At 59.5% G+C, this 12,659-nt stretch overlaps 1 protein-coding gene across 1 annotated transcript; it reads left to right on the forward strand.

The window, feature by feature from the left end:
- Positions 1-450: 450 nt before the first annotated feature.
- DENND2D (DENN domain containing 2D) lies at positions 451-12,315 on the forward strand. The gene is made up of 12 exons (XM_055819914.1): positions 451-640; positions 4,131-4,309; positions 4,850-4,962; positions 5,055-5,124; positions 6,189-6,266; positions 6,362-6,502; positions 8,347-8,495; positions 8,655-8,832; positions 9,303-9,344; positions 9,716-9,806; positions 10,247-10,486; positions 11,509-12,315. The coding sequence occupies exons 1-12, from the start codon at positions 586-588 to the stop codon at positions 11,568-11,570; spliced, it is 1,398 nt and encodes a 465-aa protein (XP_055675889.1). The 5' UTR covers positions 451-585; the 3' UTR covers positions 11,571-12,315.
- The last annotated feature ends 344 nt before the right edge of the window (positions 12,316-12,659 follow it).

The raw sequence follows: 12,659 nt of genomic DNA on the forward strand, positions 1-12,659 counted from the left end.
TTGGGGGGGGGCGCAGGGCTCAGACGGGGGGTGGGGAGGGGGGGTGTGCAGGTTTGGGGCAGGGCAAAGCCACCCCTTATCCCCAGGGTCCCTGCTTCGTTTCCCACCCTGCCGTGCCCTGCGCGGGCTGTGCCGGGCTCCCCACCGGGATGCCCAGCTCCATTTCCAGGGGTGCTCAGCTCCCCCGTGCCCGGTGCTCCCGGTATCTCTGTGCCCGGTTCTCCCGGCTCCCCCGTGCGCGGTTCCTCCTGGCATCCCCGGACCCCGGGGTGCTCCCTGCTCCCCCATTCCCGGTGCCCCCGTGCCCGCTGCTCCCGGGGCAAGCCCCCATGGCCGGTTCTCCCGGTTGCCCGGGCCCCCCGGGGCCTCCCCGTGCCCACGCACCCCCGCTCCCGGGGCGGGTTCGCGATGCCCCGGCCGGTGCCAGGTGCTCCCCGCTCCTCCTCCGCTCCCCGCCCCGGCCCGGCCCGGCCCTCCCCCGGGAAAGCGAAAGCGCGGCGGGCGGAAGCCGAGCGCTCCCCGCCGGGCCGCTCCGCACGGGGCCGCTCCGCCTCCGCACCGGCGCCGCTCCGCACCGGGGCCACCATGGCTTCCATCGGCAGCTTCTTCCGACGGAGCCTGCGGCGCTCCGGCCGCAGAGGTGAGGGTCGGGAGGGGCCGCCGGGGAGCACCGCCCCGCGCCGGGCTCCGGGAGGGCCGGTGCCGGTGTCGGTGCCGGTGCCGGTGTCGGTGCCGGTGCCGGTGTCGGTGTCGGTGCCGGTGTCGGTGCCGGGACCGGTCCCAGCCCCAGGACGGCGGCTGCGGGAGCCGACGGCTGCCGTCGGAGCGGGGACTTTGCCCGGCGGCGCAGCGCGGCCGCGCCGGGTGGCACCGACCGGGGCTCCGGGGAGCGACACCGGCAGCGGCAGCGGCACCGGCAGCGGCAGCGGCACCGGCAGCGGCAGCGGCGCGCTGGCCCCCAGCCCTGCCCGTAGGCGCTGCGGAGCCCAGCCTGGGCCGCCAGCCCCCGGGGGTCACCGCATCTCCCGGGGCTCGCCCCAGCCCCCAGCCGTGCACCCCCTCCCCGGGAGCTGCACCCCACCCCGGGAGCCCACCCCGTCCCGGAGGAGTGTGCCCCCTCCCCAGGGGTTCACCCCCTCCCCGGGGCAGCCCCTCCCACCACAGCCCCCTAAGCTTTCCCAGCCCTTTGCCCACCACGGGCGGCATTGCGGGGCTCCGAGCGAGGGCACGGTGCCCCCCAGGCAGGCCAGTGCTGCGGGCAATGGGTCCTTGGGGATTTGTGAGTTTTTCCGAGCTACGGGATGGATTCTCGGCGTTCCCTGGCCCACCGCATCTCAAGCCTTGGGGCAACCTGTGGCTTTGGGGGGGTCACTGCAACACCACCCTACCCCCCGTCTGTTTTGTGCTGGCTGGCTCTGGCCCTGGGTGCGATGAATGTGGTTTGGAGCTCAGCAGGAGAGGTGTGAGAACACCGAAGCTGTTTCCTCTCGACCGGGCAGGTGGGCGGCTGCGCACCGGATCAGCGCCACAAACCTTCGTGCCAGGCCAGGAGATTCCGGCACACCACAGCAGCCCGGGACTTTTCCAGGAGGAAAGAAACAGGTTGTGCCGCATCGTAGCGTGGGGCTCAGCCCTCGGCTGATAAGGAAACCCAGCTCTGGTCAGGGAGGCTGTTCGTGCAGGAAAATGTGTTTTTGTTTTACCACTGGCAGCTGCGGTGCCATGTCTGCGTGGGCTGGAGTGCACTGCGGCAGCCTTTGCCCTCTCCGTGCCCAGCACAGGGGCGGGTGAAAATCCTCAGCACCAGCAGCCCCCTTCCATCCCAGAGCTGCGTGGGCCCCCCTGGCCACCTGGATCATTCTCCTCCTTGCTCCTGCTGCTGGGGGGACTGTGGGGTGGTCCCCAAGTCTTCCCACTTGGGCTATGCGAAAGTTGGACAAAGCTCTTGTGACAGTGGCTCATGCTGCCGGGACACATGTGGAACTGGGAATCCTGCCGGTTTTGGGGAGTGCTGGAACCCCTGATGCCACATTAAACCCATCTGACGCTGCGTGACGGTGCATGGTCCTGTACATCCCCAGAGCTCGTTTTCCAGCCCAGGCGTGGGGTGTTACGGTCTCAGGGGGATTTAGGCTCTGCCAATGAGGGCTTTGTGGCCAGACCTGGTGCAGGGGAGCGCTGTTGGGTGACACCACGCTTTTGGCAGGGCTCGCCACACCGGCTCGCTGCAGGCAGGCCCGCGGGTCCAGCTGCAAGGGGCAGAGCCGCAGCCTGGCACGACTGGCCTCCCTGGAGCAGCGGGTTGTACTTGGCTGTTTGAAAACCCCATGGACAAGATGCAAATCCAGCCCTTGCTTGAGAGTGCATCTTCTGTTCTCTGAAATGCAGGACGGGACTGGATAGGCAGGATTCAGCTGGCCTTTCACCCTACCCTGGCAAGCTGCGATGGGAAAACAACAGACACGGGTGCCCAGCGAGGATGGGGGATGCCGGCAGCCCTCCTTGCTGCACAGCCTGGTTCCAAGAGGTCCTGGCCCCGTAGGTGAGACTGGACTGAAGCCATTACTGGAGCATCCCAGGGAGCGGCAGGAGAAGCAAAGAGCATCTTGTCAACCTTTTTTCCCTGGCCTGGGGCTCCTTGCTGAGCTGTCATCCAGGTGATCCCTGCTGAGGACAAACCAGAGGTGTCTGCAGCTGGGTCTCATCCTCAGGATGCTCCTGGGCTTCCCCCTGCTGCAAAGGGACCTCTTTGGGATGACTTGCACCTTGCCAAGAGGAAGGACTTTGCATGTGGAGGTGGAGCAGCCTCAGGGTGCACACGGGTGAGGCTTCGTGCATCTCCCCACCCCGACCTGGAAAAGGCGTTTCTGGTCCCTGGGAATGGACATCCCATGATGGGACTGTGAGTGTCACCTCCTCGGATGAGCTTTCTGCTCCTGTTGGCCCATGATGACCTAGAGCAAAGGCTGGAAAGTTGTTTCCAGACTAAAAGAGGTGGCTACGGAGCCAGAGGGATACGGGGATGGGTTGTCCACCAGCACTCTTTTGGAGGAGGATGTCATGCACCGGGGAAGAAGGACGATGGGAGCAGCCGGCCATGGCCAATGCCTTGCCCTGCCAAACTGCAGCACAAGTAAAAGAGCCCAGAGCCAAACTCCAGGATGTGGAGACAAATTGCAGGAGTTGGTTATTTCATCCAGCCACACAATTGTTTTCCTGCCTGTTATTCCTAGGAGCAGCTCAAGCATTTCTGTTCCCACCATAATCAGAGACAAGACCAAGCCCAGGACAGTCTCAGGGCCCGGGACCGGGGGTTTAGAGTCATAAGCAGCTGCTGGGAGAGGGCAGAGCTGCGGCACAGCCTGGCTCCAGCCTCCCGTCGGCGTTCAGCTCCTCTCCTTCCCAGCCCCCGGGGCTCACTGCCCCACCATGACCATCCCAGCACCCTTGGCGATGCCGGCTTGGGCGCCTTTCACTCTTCTTTCTAGTTTTTCAAGTTATGATGGCTTACGCTCGCCAGCCATCCTCCCCACCTGCCCAAACAAGAAATGGGATGTAATCTCAGGGAACTGCTATACTTTGGGAGCTGTGGTTTAGGGAATACCCTCGAGCATCTCATTTGCAATCAGCAGTTCCCAGGACTGAGGACATCTGGCAGGGAGAGGTTGGGATTCATCTTACTGGAGCCTTTGGAGGTGCTCAGACAAGATCTGTGCTGTTTGTTTGCTTGTTTTTCCCCCTAAGGGAATAAGATTAGCTGCTATAAAAGCATTCCCACACCTTCCCGCAGATGCTTTCTGCAGAGACTGTCTGCTTTCCACTGTCACACATGCTGGCTTCGCTCTGGGCGTCCGTCCTTCTGCCCCTGATGGAATGGGGCAAAGCGGGGCTGGGAGTGTCTGATGGCAATTTGATTTTCCCCAGAAGACTCATAAAAGCCGTTTTGCCTTTCTGTGTCCCCAGCTGTTCACTGCCAGGGACCGAAACACCCTGTGCACCAGGTGCCAATTCCTTCCAGCCACTTTGCCCTGCTCCTGCGTCGCTCTGTGACTCCTCTCCTGCCCTTGGGACAGCTCCCACCTTTCATTCACTCTGCTCTGTTTTTCTGTTTGGTTGGTTTTTGGCTACAGAAGCAAAAGTGGACGCCTCTGCTGCAGAAAGCAACCCCGCACGGGTGCCGCAGAGGCCAGGAGAACGGAGCTCTGTCTATTCTGCTGGGCAGTTTTTCTTCGAGTACCTGGTGGTGGTGTCACTGAAGAAGACATCAGACGGACATTACGAACCCAAGATAACCTACCAGTTCCCAAAGGTATTTACTCCCATCTTTCCAGGAAGACGAGTTTTCCAAATTGAGAGAAAAAGGGATTGTTGCTTCTTCCCCATCACTAGAGCCAGGGGAGGAGACAGAAGAATACCCTGTGCCCTGCAGATGCAGACCCAGACCCCAGGGCTTTGCCTGCCATGGGTTGGGGTTGCTGGGACCTGCCGGTCCTTCCCTGTGGTCTGAGCCCAGGGCCACAAAGACCAGGAGAAAAATCTGAGGGGTGCTCACTGTCCCCCTATCCCAAAAGGGGAGACCACAGCAGTGAAATCACACCCTGGGGAGGTGGCACAGGAGGAGACCCTAGGTTCGCAGAGGGGGCCCTGGGTGCCTCTGCTTTGCCCCATTATCCATGGGGTAAAAGAGTCAAAAATTGGATTTTTTGGGAGATGCTTGTCCAGGGATGTGCAGGCACCTTCTGCTTTGGTCTGAGCTGGGGGCTGCTTTGGAACACACCCCATCCCACCCCATCCCCTGGGACTATAGGCACCCTCCAGCACCCTGACTCTTGGCATCATTTCATTCCAGCGTGAGAACTTGCTGAAGGGCCAGAAGGAGGAGGAGGAACGCCTCTTGCAAGCCATCCCCCTCTTCTGCTTCCCTGATGGCAACAACTGGGCCCCCGTCACCGAGTTCACCAGGTACCTACCCCGTTGCGGGGTCTCGGCAGTGGTTGCCCACCCCTGAGGGCTGCAAGGGCCGTCCCGACCCCACGCATTGTCTCTCCTTGCAGCGAAACCTTTTCTTTCGTCCTGACCAATGTGGATGGCAGCAGGAAGATCGGCTACTGCAGGCGGCTGCTGGTGAGAGCATCCCACCGCCCCACCGCCCATCGCTGGGTCGGTGCTGGCCGTGCCACCCCATCCCCGTGGTGGGACATGATGCCTTCTGCCATGCCCAGAGTACAGCTCTTGGGCATGTGCCTTAGAAAGCCACTCACCTTGACGAAGATGATGACAAGGGGGTTCCCAAAGGATTTTTTTGGAGCTTTCTTCTGCTGAGGCATCATCTGGGTGCTGGATGGAGGAAAGCAGTGCTGGCTGTAGCCCAGGGCTGGTCTGAAATGCAGCCAGGAGATGCAGCAGTTGGGAGGTGCCGTTCCCTGTACCAGTGGTCGCTGCCACCCCACCAATCTCCTGCAGCTTCCCTGGCTCCTTTTCCCTGGCCGCAGTGCTCAGGGTGGCTGCAAATCCCACTCAGGATTGGGATGGGGATGTGTGCGTGCCCACCCAGGTGCCAAGAGCCTGGTGCCCTCAGCCCCATCCCCAGAACCTGCTTCTGAACGGGGGCTGCCTTTCTCAGCTCATGCATTTGGCCAGCTCGGGGGGCTGCGAGGTGTGATGGAGGTCTTCCTTGGCTGCTGATTTATGCACAGCCTGCTTAAATAGGGCCATAAAGCCGCAGGGCCATACGCCACAGCTTGGTGATTTGCTGGACCCCACCACCCTTGCACTCCCTGGGGAACTTGCCCACTTCTGGAGCCAGGGCTGAGCTCTGGCTGTTTGGACTGCACGTCTGGAGCGCTGCAAATGGACCCAGGATGGTCCAGTTGGAAAGGGAAAAAAAGCCTGGGCACTCATCTCGATGGTCCCCGTTCCAGCAGGAGGCAGGATTAGCCCCAAGGATGGTGGGGCAGGACATCTCAAAGGACGTGTGTCAGGGGGAGGAAAGTTTGGGAATATGCCATTGCCTTCTCCGGACACCCTCTGCTTTTACAGCATCAACTGCATCCTTGGCCTGAGCTCCAGCTCTGAAAATCCCCAGCGGGTGATCGGGTATTTTAGCAGGAGAGAGTGGGGCTGGGGGGGATCTCTGGGGAGAGAGTGAGGGTGGACGATGCTCCAACACTTTTCCCATCCTCTTCCAGCCATCCGGCCGTGGCGTCCGCCTCCCTGAGGTCTTCTGCATCATCAGCTGCCTGGGCTGCTTCGGGCTCTTCTCTAAGGTAGGGATGTGGTGGCACCACCTGGCACGGCGCTGGCCCAGGCTGCCACTCTGTTGCCTGCTGGGATTTCCCAGCTCATTTTTTTTCTCCCCCAGATCCTGGATGAGGTGGAGAAGAGGCGCCAGATCTCCATGGCTGTGATTTACCCCTTCATGCAGGGCCTTCGGGAATCACCCTTCCCAGCTCCAGGGAAAAGTGTCACCATTAAAAGCTTCATCCCTGAGTCAGGCACAGAGGTTGGTAGGGGTCTCGGGGGCTCAGCGGCCCCTCCCGGGCTGCTCTGATGTGAGGAGCCTGGGCTATCTCTGGGATCATCCTCCCCATCTGCAGCACCCATAGGTGCTCACTGGAGCAGTGGGTGGTGGGTCAGGCTGCTGGGGGCCTCCTGCCCTGGGAACATGGGTGCCACCTCCCTCCTGGTCCAGGAGAAGAGCAGCAAGCAGTGAGGATGAGGATGGAGCCCACCCACAGGTGATGCTGCCCCATCTTTGCAGCTCCCTCAGCCTCGGGCTGGAGCCGCCAGCACAAAACTTCCCGGACGCTGTTTCCGAACGTGCCGGTGCTTGTCCGAGCGGGGCAGCACGCCGGGGCTGGAGCGGAGCTGGCTGCACCCCGCTGGACCCCGCGTTCACACCTCGGGGTGCAGCAGGCAGGGCTGCTGGGGTGCGTGGGGGTGCCGGGGCTGTCGTGGGGGTGTCATGGGCTGCAGCCTCCCCTCGGCACCGTGGTGCTCAGTTCTCAGCCTCGACACTCACCCCAGTTCAGCATGATGAGCGAGCAGCCGCAGCGGCACAGGCATGCAGCGAGCCCAGCCCTCACCTGTGGAGAGGAGATCTGACACGGGCACAGCGCCCGCGGGGCTCCTCTCGCCCACGCACGGCCCAGGCTCGCACGGGCAGAGCCTTTTACTTGGCTTTTTCTTCCTCTTGTGGCAAAGCTGGGGTAGAAAAATGGGTAGGGTCTGCCCCGGCACTGGACAAAATAACCTCAGTGCTGAGCACCCCAGGGTTGCATCCTGCCAGGGTGGGTCTGAGAGCAAGACCCCTCTTCCTTAGTACAATTTAGCAGCCAGCTGTCGAATTGCAAGAGATTTCTTCATCCAGGAAGGCTTGTGCAAGGGTTTGCAGGTTGCTCAACGCCCTGGCTGTGGGCCAGGCCGCGTGGATGGCGGCTGGGGGCGATGGGGAAGGAGGCTGCACCAGGGCATTCTTCGAAAGAGCTGCACTTTGGGGCTCTGGGTGGGGGTGAAAGCAAGTCAAGGAGATCAGTGAGAAAACAGGGAAAAGGGGTGAAAATAAATCCTGGGTACTGTATGGGCTGGGAGCTGGGGATTGTGCAGGATTTGTGCTGGAATGGGGCTGCGGAGCCCAGCCAAGCCTTATGCTGTTGGCTGGGAAGATGCTGCATTGCTGGCAAGGTGGCCTGGCACGTGGAGGGGGGGGATTTCCCCCCTCTACAGCTGAGGAGAGGGGCCAAGGCTTCGTCATGAGCTGCACAGTCCTATTAACCCTTCAGCGGTCACCGTCCCAGGGCTGCCTGCAGCACAGCAGATGTTTCAACCAGGTTTGGGAGACTCTTGTCAGCAGGACAGACAGGCCACCTGCAAATACCCGGCAGGTAACTCACTTTTGGGCCATCCTGGCTAGGAACAGGCGAGCTGGCCCTGCCAGGGAGGCTTTTGAGGAAGCTTTTGTGGTTTTCATAGCAAAAGTCATGCCCTCATCCCTCCTGCCTTTCCTGGAAGCTGCTGCTCACAGATGAGCTGGCAGACACCAAGGCGGGGGTACGTCCCTCTCCATCTCCTACCAGGGACTTGTGAGCGCTGAAGAAAAGAGGCATTTTGGTTAAAAATGCAGAGCCCAAACCAGTAAAGCCCACGGCGCACATCACTGCTGGCTTCCCCTGCATCCTCAGCGCTGCACAGCCCAAACCTCCAAGCAGGACAAGATGAGGTTTGTCCCTTCCAGAGGGACAAACTCTGGGTCATTAATTACTCCCACATCACCCTCGTGGGGGGCCAGGGGGGCGCGGGGGGGTGTTGTACCTCCTAAGCTGGGTTTTGGTGGCTCTCCCTTGGCAGCTCATCGAGCTCACGCGGCCCGTGGATGCCCACCTGGAGCACGTGGAGTTTCAGGCTCTGCTCCAGCGGCTCAGCCCCCACCTCATCCTGCACATCTTCGCCTCCGCTGTGCTGGAGCGACGGCTTATTTTCCTGGCAGAGGAGCTGAGGTGAGTCCTGATCTGTTTATTTAAAAAAAACAACCAAACAAACAATAAAACCCCTTGAAGGAGCGCAGGATGCAGCTCAGGTTGGGGTGGGATATTCCCTCGAGGGGTGAAATCACCTTTCCTCATGCAATGCCCCCATGGTGGCTCCTTGTCCTGCAGCGTCCTGTCGCAGTGCATCCACGCAGTGGCTGCTCTCCTCTACCCCTTCACCTGGGCTCACACCTACATCCCCGTGGTCCCCGAGTGCCTGCTCGACACTGTCTGCTGCCCCACACCCTTCATGGTTGGCATCCAGATGCGGCACCTGGAGCGGGTCCTGGACCAGCCGATGGAGGAGGTATTTCAACCGGGTGGGGGAAAGCATCTGGATGGAGCCAGCGGTTAGTCTGTGACGCTGGGTTTGGGTTGGCTCCGAGGCTGGAGGCTCTGGTTGTGCCCTTTCCCCATCCAGGAAGGCTGGAGATTGGGGCTTCTCAATCTCCTTTCCTGCTGGCCCCTGGGGCAACACCTCTGCATCCCCCTGGGTGCTGCCAGCCACCCCAGGACCCACAGCCCTGCCCTGGGGGGCTTGGGGAGCTGCTGTTGGCCAGGCTGCCTGTTGGCATCATCCCAGCCTTGCAGAAGTGGGGATAAGCCACCAAGCCTGCAGCAAACACGGTCTCTGGGGGATGCCCTGGTACCCCCTGCCCACGTCCCTCTCCTGCCACCCTCGTGGGCTGCGGACACACTGGTCTGATGGCAAAACGGGTGGGAGGGAGCCCAGATGCCTTGGTAGGGCTAAACACGTCGCTCTCTGCTCTCTTCCAGGCTCTGATAGTTGACCTCTGCGAAGGGAAGATCCTCCAGGCGGTGGGTCCCCCTGCGCAGGGCGCGGGGCTGCGGGTGGGCTTGCTGGCCTGGGTGGTCCTGGGAAGGGCCTCTTTCCCCTCGGTGCCAGCTACCACATTTGGGGGGCAGACACACCTCAGTGTCACCCATCCAGGGGGAATGTCCCATGAAGGGATGTCTCCGACCACTGCAGCTGCCTTGTCGTAAGCCAGAGCAGCAGGGTCCCTGTGCTGGTCATCCCACTCCCTGCATCGCTGCAGCAGCCTGCAATGATAATTAATTAATGAGTTCTGCAGAAAGCCCCACTGATGGGCTGCACCAGCTGCTGGTCACGGCCACCTGAGCTGGGTTCCCACCGGTGCCGGGTCCTTCATGGCCCCGTTGCCTTCTAGGTCGGCGATGAGGAGGAGATCTTGCCCACCAAGCTGCAGAATGAGATGCTGACATCTCTGAACAGGCACAACAACAACAACAACATACACAGTAAGGACATCCCTTTATATATGTGTAAAACACACACAAGCTGCCCTCCACACATGACTGGGGCCCTCAGCAAAATTATTTTCCTAATAGGACCTGGCCTGGGATGTTTCTGCCCCCATTTGCAACAAAATGCCACCACAGGAGGGAAACCCTTTGGCCTTTCCCGTCCTGCGAAACACGAGAGCAGGAACAACTAATTCTGCTGAAAAAAATCAGGTTTTGCTGATATTTGGCCCACAAAGGTGCCACCACCTTGGAAAGCAAACACAGCCAGTGCTCCCTCAGCAAGATCAGTCTGATCTTTGTTTACTGGCAGAGGGAAGTTTTAAGCCATTTCATGGGATGGAAGCACAGACTGTGGACCAGCCAGGTTAAAATAAGCCTGTCCTTTCTGGTTCAGAGGTCCCACCCCACCTCTTGTGCTCCGTGTCCTCTTCCAGCATCCGAGCAGGTGAACACGCTTGTCTCTGAAGCCTTCGTGCAATTCTTCGTCCGAATGGTTGGCCACTACCCCTCGCACATCAAGTGGAGTAAAAATGGCTCGGGCACCTTCCAGGAGCGAGCCTTCTGCAAAGCCATCACCTCCAAAACCAGCCGCAAGTTTGTGAAGAAATTTGTGAAGACGAACATGTTTTCCCTATTTATTGAGGAAGCAGAAAAGAGCAGGATCCCACAGGAAGGTAAACAGCCCCCTCTCCCCTTCCCGCTTTGGCTGGGTGAGCTCTGCAAGTCCTGGGCTATTCGGGGAAGGGAAAGATGCCCTGTGCCCGGAGAGGGATGCAGCTTGAGGCTGAGGATGCTCAGGGCAGCGAGTAGAACCCATGTGCTCTCACGAGCTGCATTTCTCTGTCCCTGTCAAGCGATCAAAAAAAAAAATCCCTGGGCTCATTTTAGATCTTGTTGCTTGACCAGGAACAGGGCAGGCTTGCTGAGAGCTCAGCATTTCGGCAAACATGCCAGTAGCAGCGCAAATATTTGGCTTGGATGCAGGCAGCAGCTGGGAGCTGGCTCCTGCCTGCAAGCCCTGCCTCATCCCTGCCACCAGCTCGGGCACAGACCTGCGGCCGCTGGGCTGGTCCTTCCCCTTCCCGGGGATGTACAGGGCACTGGGCAGAGCTGAGCCTCCTCCCAGCCCAGGACAAGGACAGACGGGGTGACGGGGGTTGAGGAAGCCACCCAAACCTTCCACCAGTGGACAGGGACATCCTGGCCTGGCACTTGCCACCCCCAAGGTGGCCAAGGTCTCCAGCCCCCCTGCAGCCCGCCCAGGGGGCTCGAAGCCCAGCACGACTTTGGTCGCCGCTCACTCTGCCCTTTTAGGTCAGGTTTGATCAGGCAGACACGGACCTGGGTCTGCCGGGGTTGGGGGAGAGGGATGGCACAACCCCAGCCCTCCCATCGCATTCCCAGCCTCTGTCACCTTCTCGGCTACCCACATCCCCAGGGTCTCCTGCTCTTGCTCTCCCTTGGTGCTTGGAGAGGAACCACAAAAACTGGAGTGAGCACAAGGGTTAAAACCTTACACTAACCCAGCATAATAAAGCTCTTTTTGGGTGGGTGAGAGGGGTGGGAGCGATCGCAACCACCCCCTGGGTGCAGTCACCCACAGCCCAGCCGCCTGGCTCCCGGGGGGCATGCGCACTCCCCAGGACGCAGCATCCCCAGCCCCAGCGCTTCACCAGCAGCCTTCTCTCATCCACAGCGTATTTCCAGCAGAAAATAGCAGAGTACCACGAACAGAAGAAGCACCGACGGGACTCCTGAAGTCCAGCCTGGGAACACGGGAGCAGGGCTGGGACCGTGCAGGTCCCCGCCAGCAGCACTGTGCTGCGCAGGCTCCACAGCACGCCGGACTCCGCTGGGTCTGTCCACCCGTTCTTGCCCATCCGTGACTCATGAGATGCGTGGGCAGCTCCAAACACCAATTTCTACCCTTTCTTTTTTCCTCAGGGCATCGCTGCACTGGAAAACTCTTTTGCACAGAGCTAGCAAGTAGGCTGTGATTTCTTTTCCAATCCTGCTAGCAACAGGGATGAACCGCCACCGGCGGTCCCATCAAAGGTCGTAGAGTAATGGTTAGAGAGAAAGAAAGAAAGAAAAAAAAAAAAAAAGGTAGGAAATAGTGCTGTTTTTAATTAAAACAAACCTAGGTTTTGCAAATAAGTAACACCCTATTGAACAAGCTTCCGAGGTTTCTATTATTAACTGTTTCACTTTATTTTCTATCAAGAGATGTTCATTGTTAAATACCAGCAGGAACGGTTGCGGTGGATTTTAGCAGTTTCCTCTACAGCAGCTGTCTGCTTCACTGGTACCACTTGGAGCCCAGTTTAGCTCTTTAAAGAAACAAAAAAATTCTTTTCCAACAGGTTGTTTATTTGTGCTGTAAGCAAACTGTGAAGGCCACAGGGCTGTGTCGGGTAGGAGAGGGAAACAGCTGAATGACAGCTTTGGGCAGGGAGGAAGTATTTGTTAAATCCAGTAGTAAAACATGTCGACATCCTCCTCATTTCTGGTTTTGACGCCAACTTCTTTCAAAACCCTGCAGTTCATTGAAGCACTGTCTGAAATGTGATGCTTGCCGCAAATATAAAGCTAAATAATGGTCCTCCCCCATTCCTAATGCACTCATCCAGGGAATAAATATTTCAGCAGGGGAGGCTGGTGCTGGCTGCAGCACTGCCCGGTTCCTTCCCACACTAACTGGGGCCAGACACTTCACTCAGCAAGGGCTGGAGGCAAAGGCGAGAGCTTCATCCTCCTCCCCGGGATGTTACAGCCAAGCTGCCACATCACTCGGTACCCACCAGACACGTGCAATTGTTATCAAAAATACAGGTTAACACAACTTTC

The sequence above is a fragment of the Falco peregrinus genome, chromosome 16, assembly GCF_023634155.1.
Source record: "Falco peregrinus isolate bFalPer1 chromosome 16, bFalPer1.pri, whole genome shotgun sequence".
NCBI lineage: Eukaryota > Metazoa > Chordata > Aves > Falconiformes > Falconidae > Falco > Falco peregrinus.

Excerpts from the sequence above, each read along its gene's own strand:
- DENND2D (XM_055819914.1), top strand. The coding sequence starts at position 586 with ATGGCTTCCATCGGCAGCTTCTTCCGACGGAGCCTGCGGCGCTCCGGC. Across the intron at positions 5,125-6,188 it reads GCTACTGCAGGCGGCTGCTG|CCATCCGGCCGTGGCGTCCG; the intron begins GTGAGAGCATCC and ends ATCCTCTTCCAG. Across the intron at positions 9,807-10,246 it reads CAACAACAACAACATACACA|CATCCGAGCAGGTGAACACG; the intron begins GTAAGGACATCC and ends GTCCTCTTCCAG.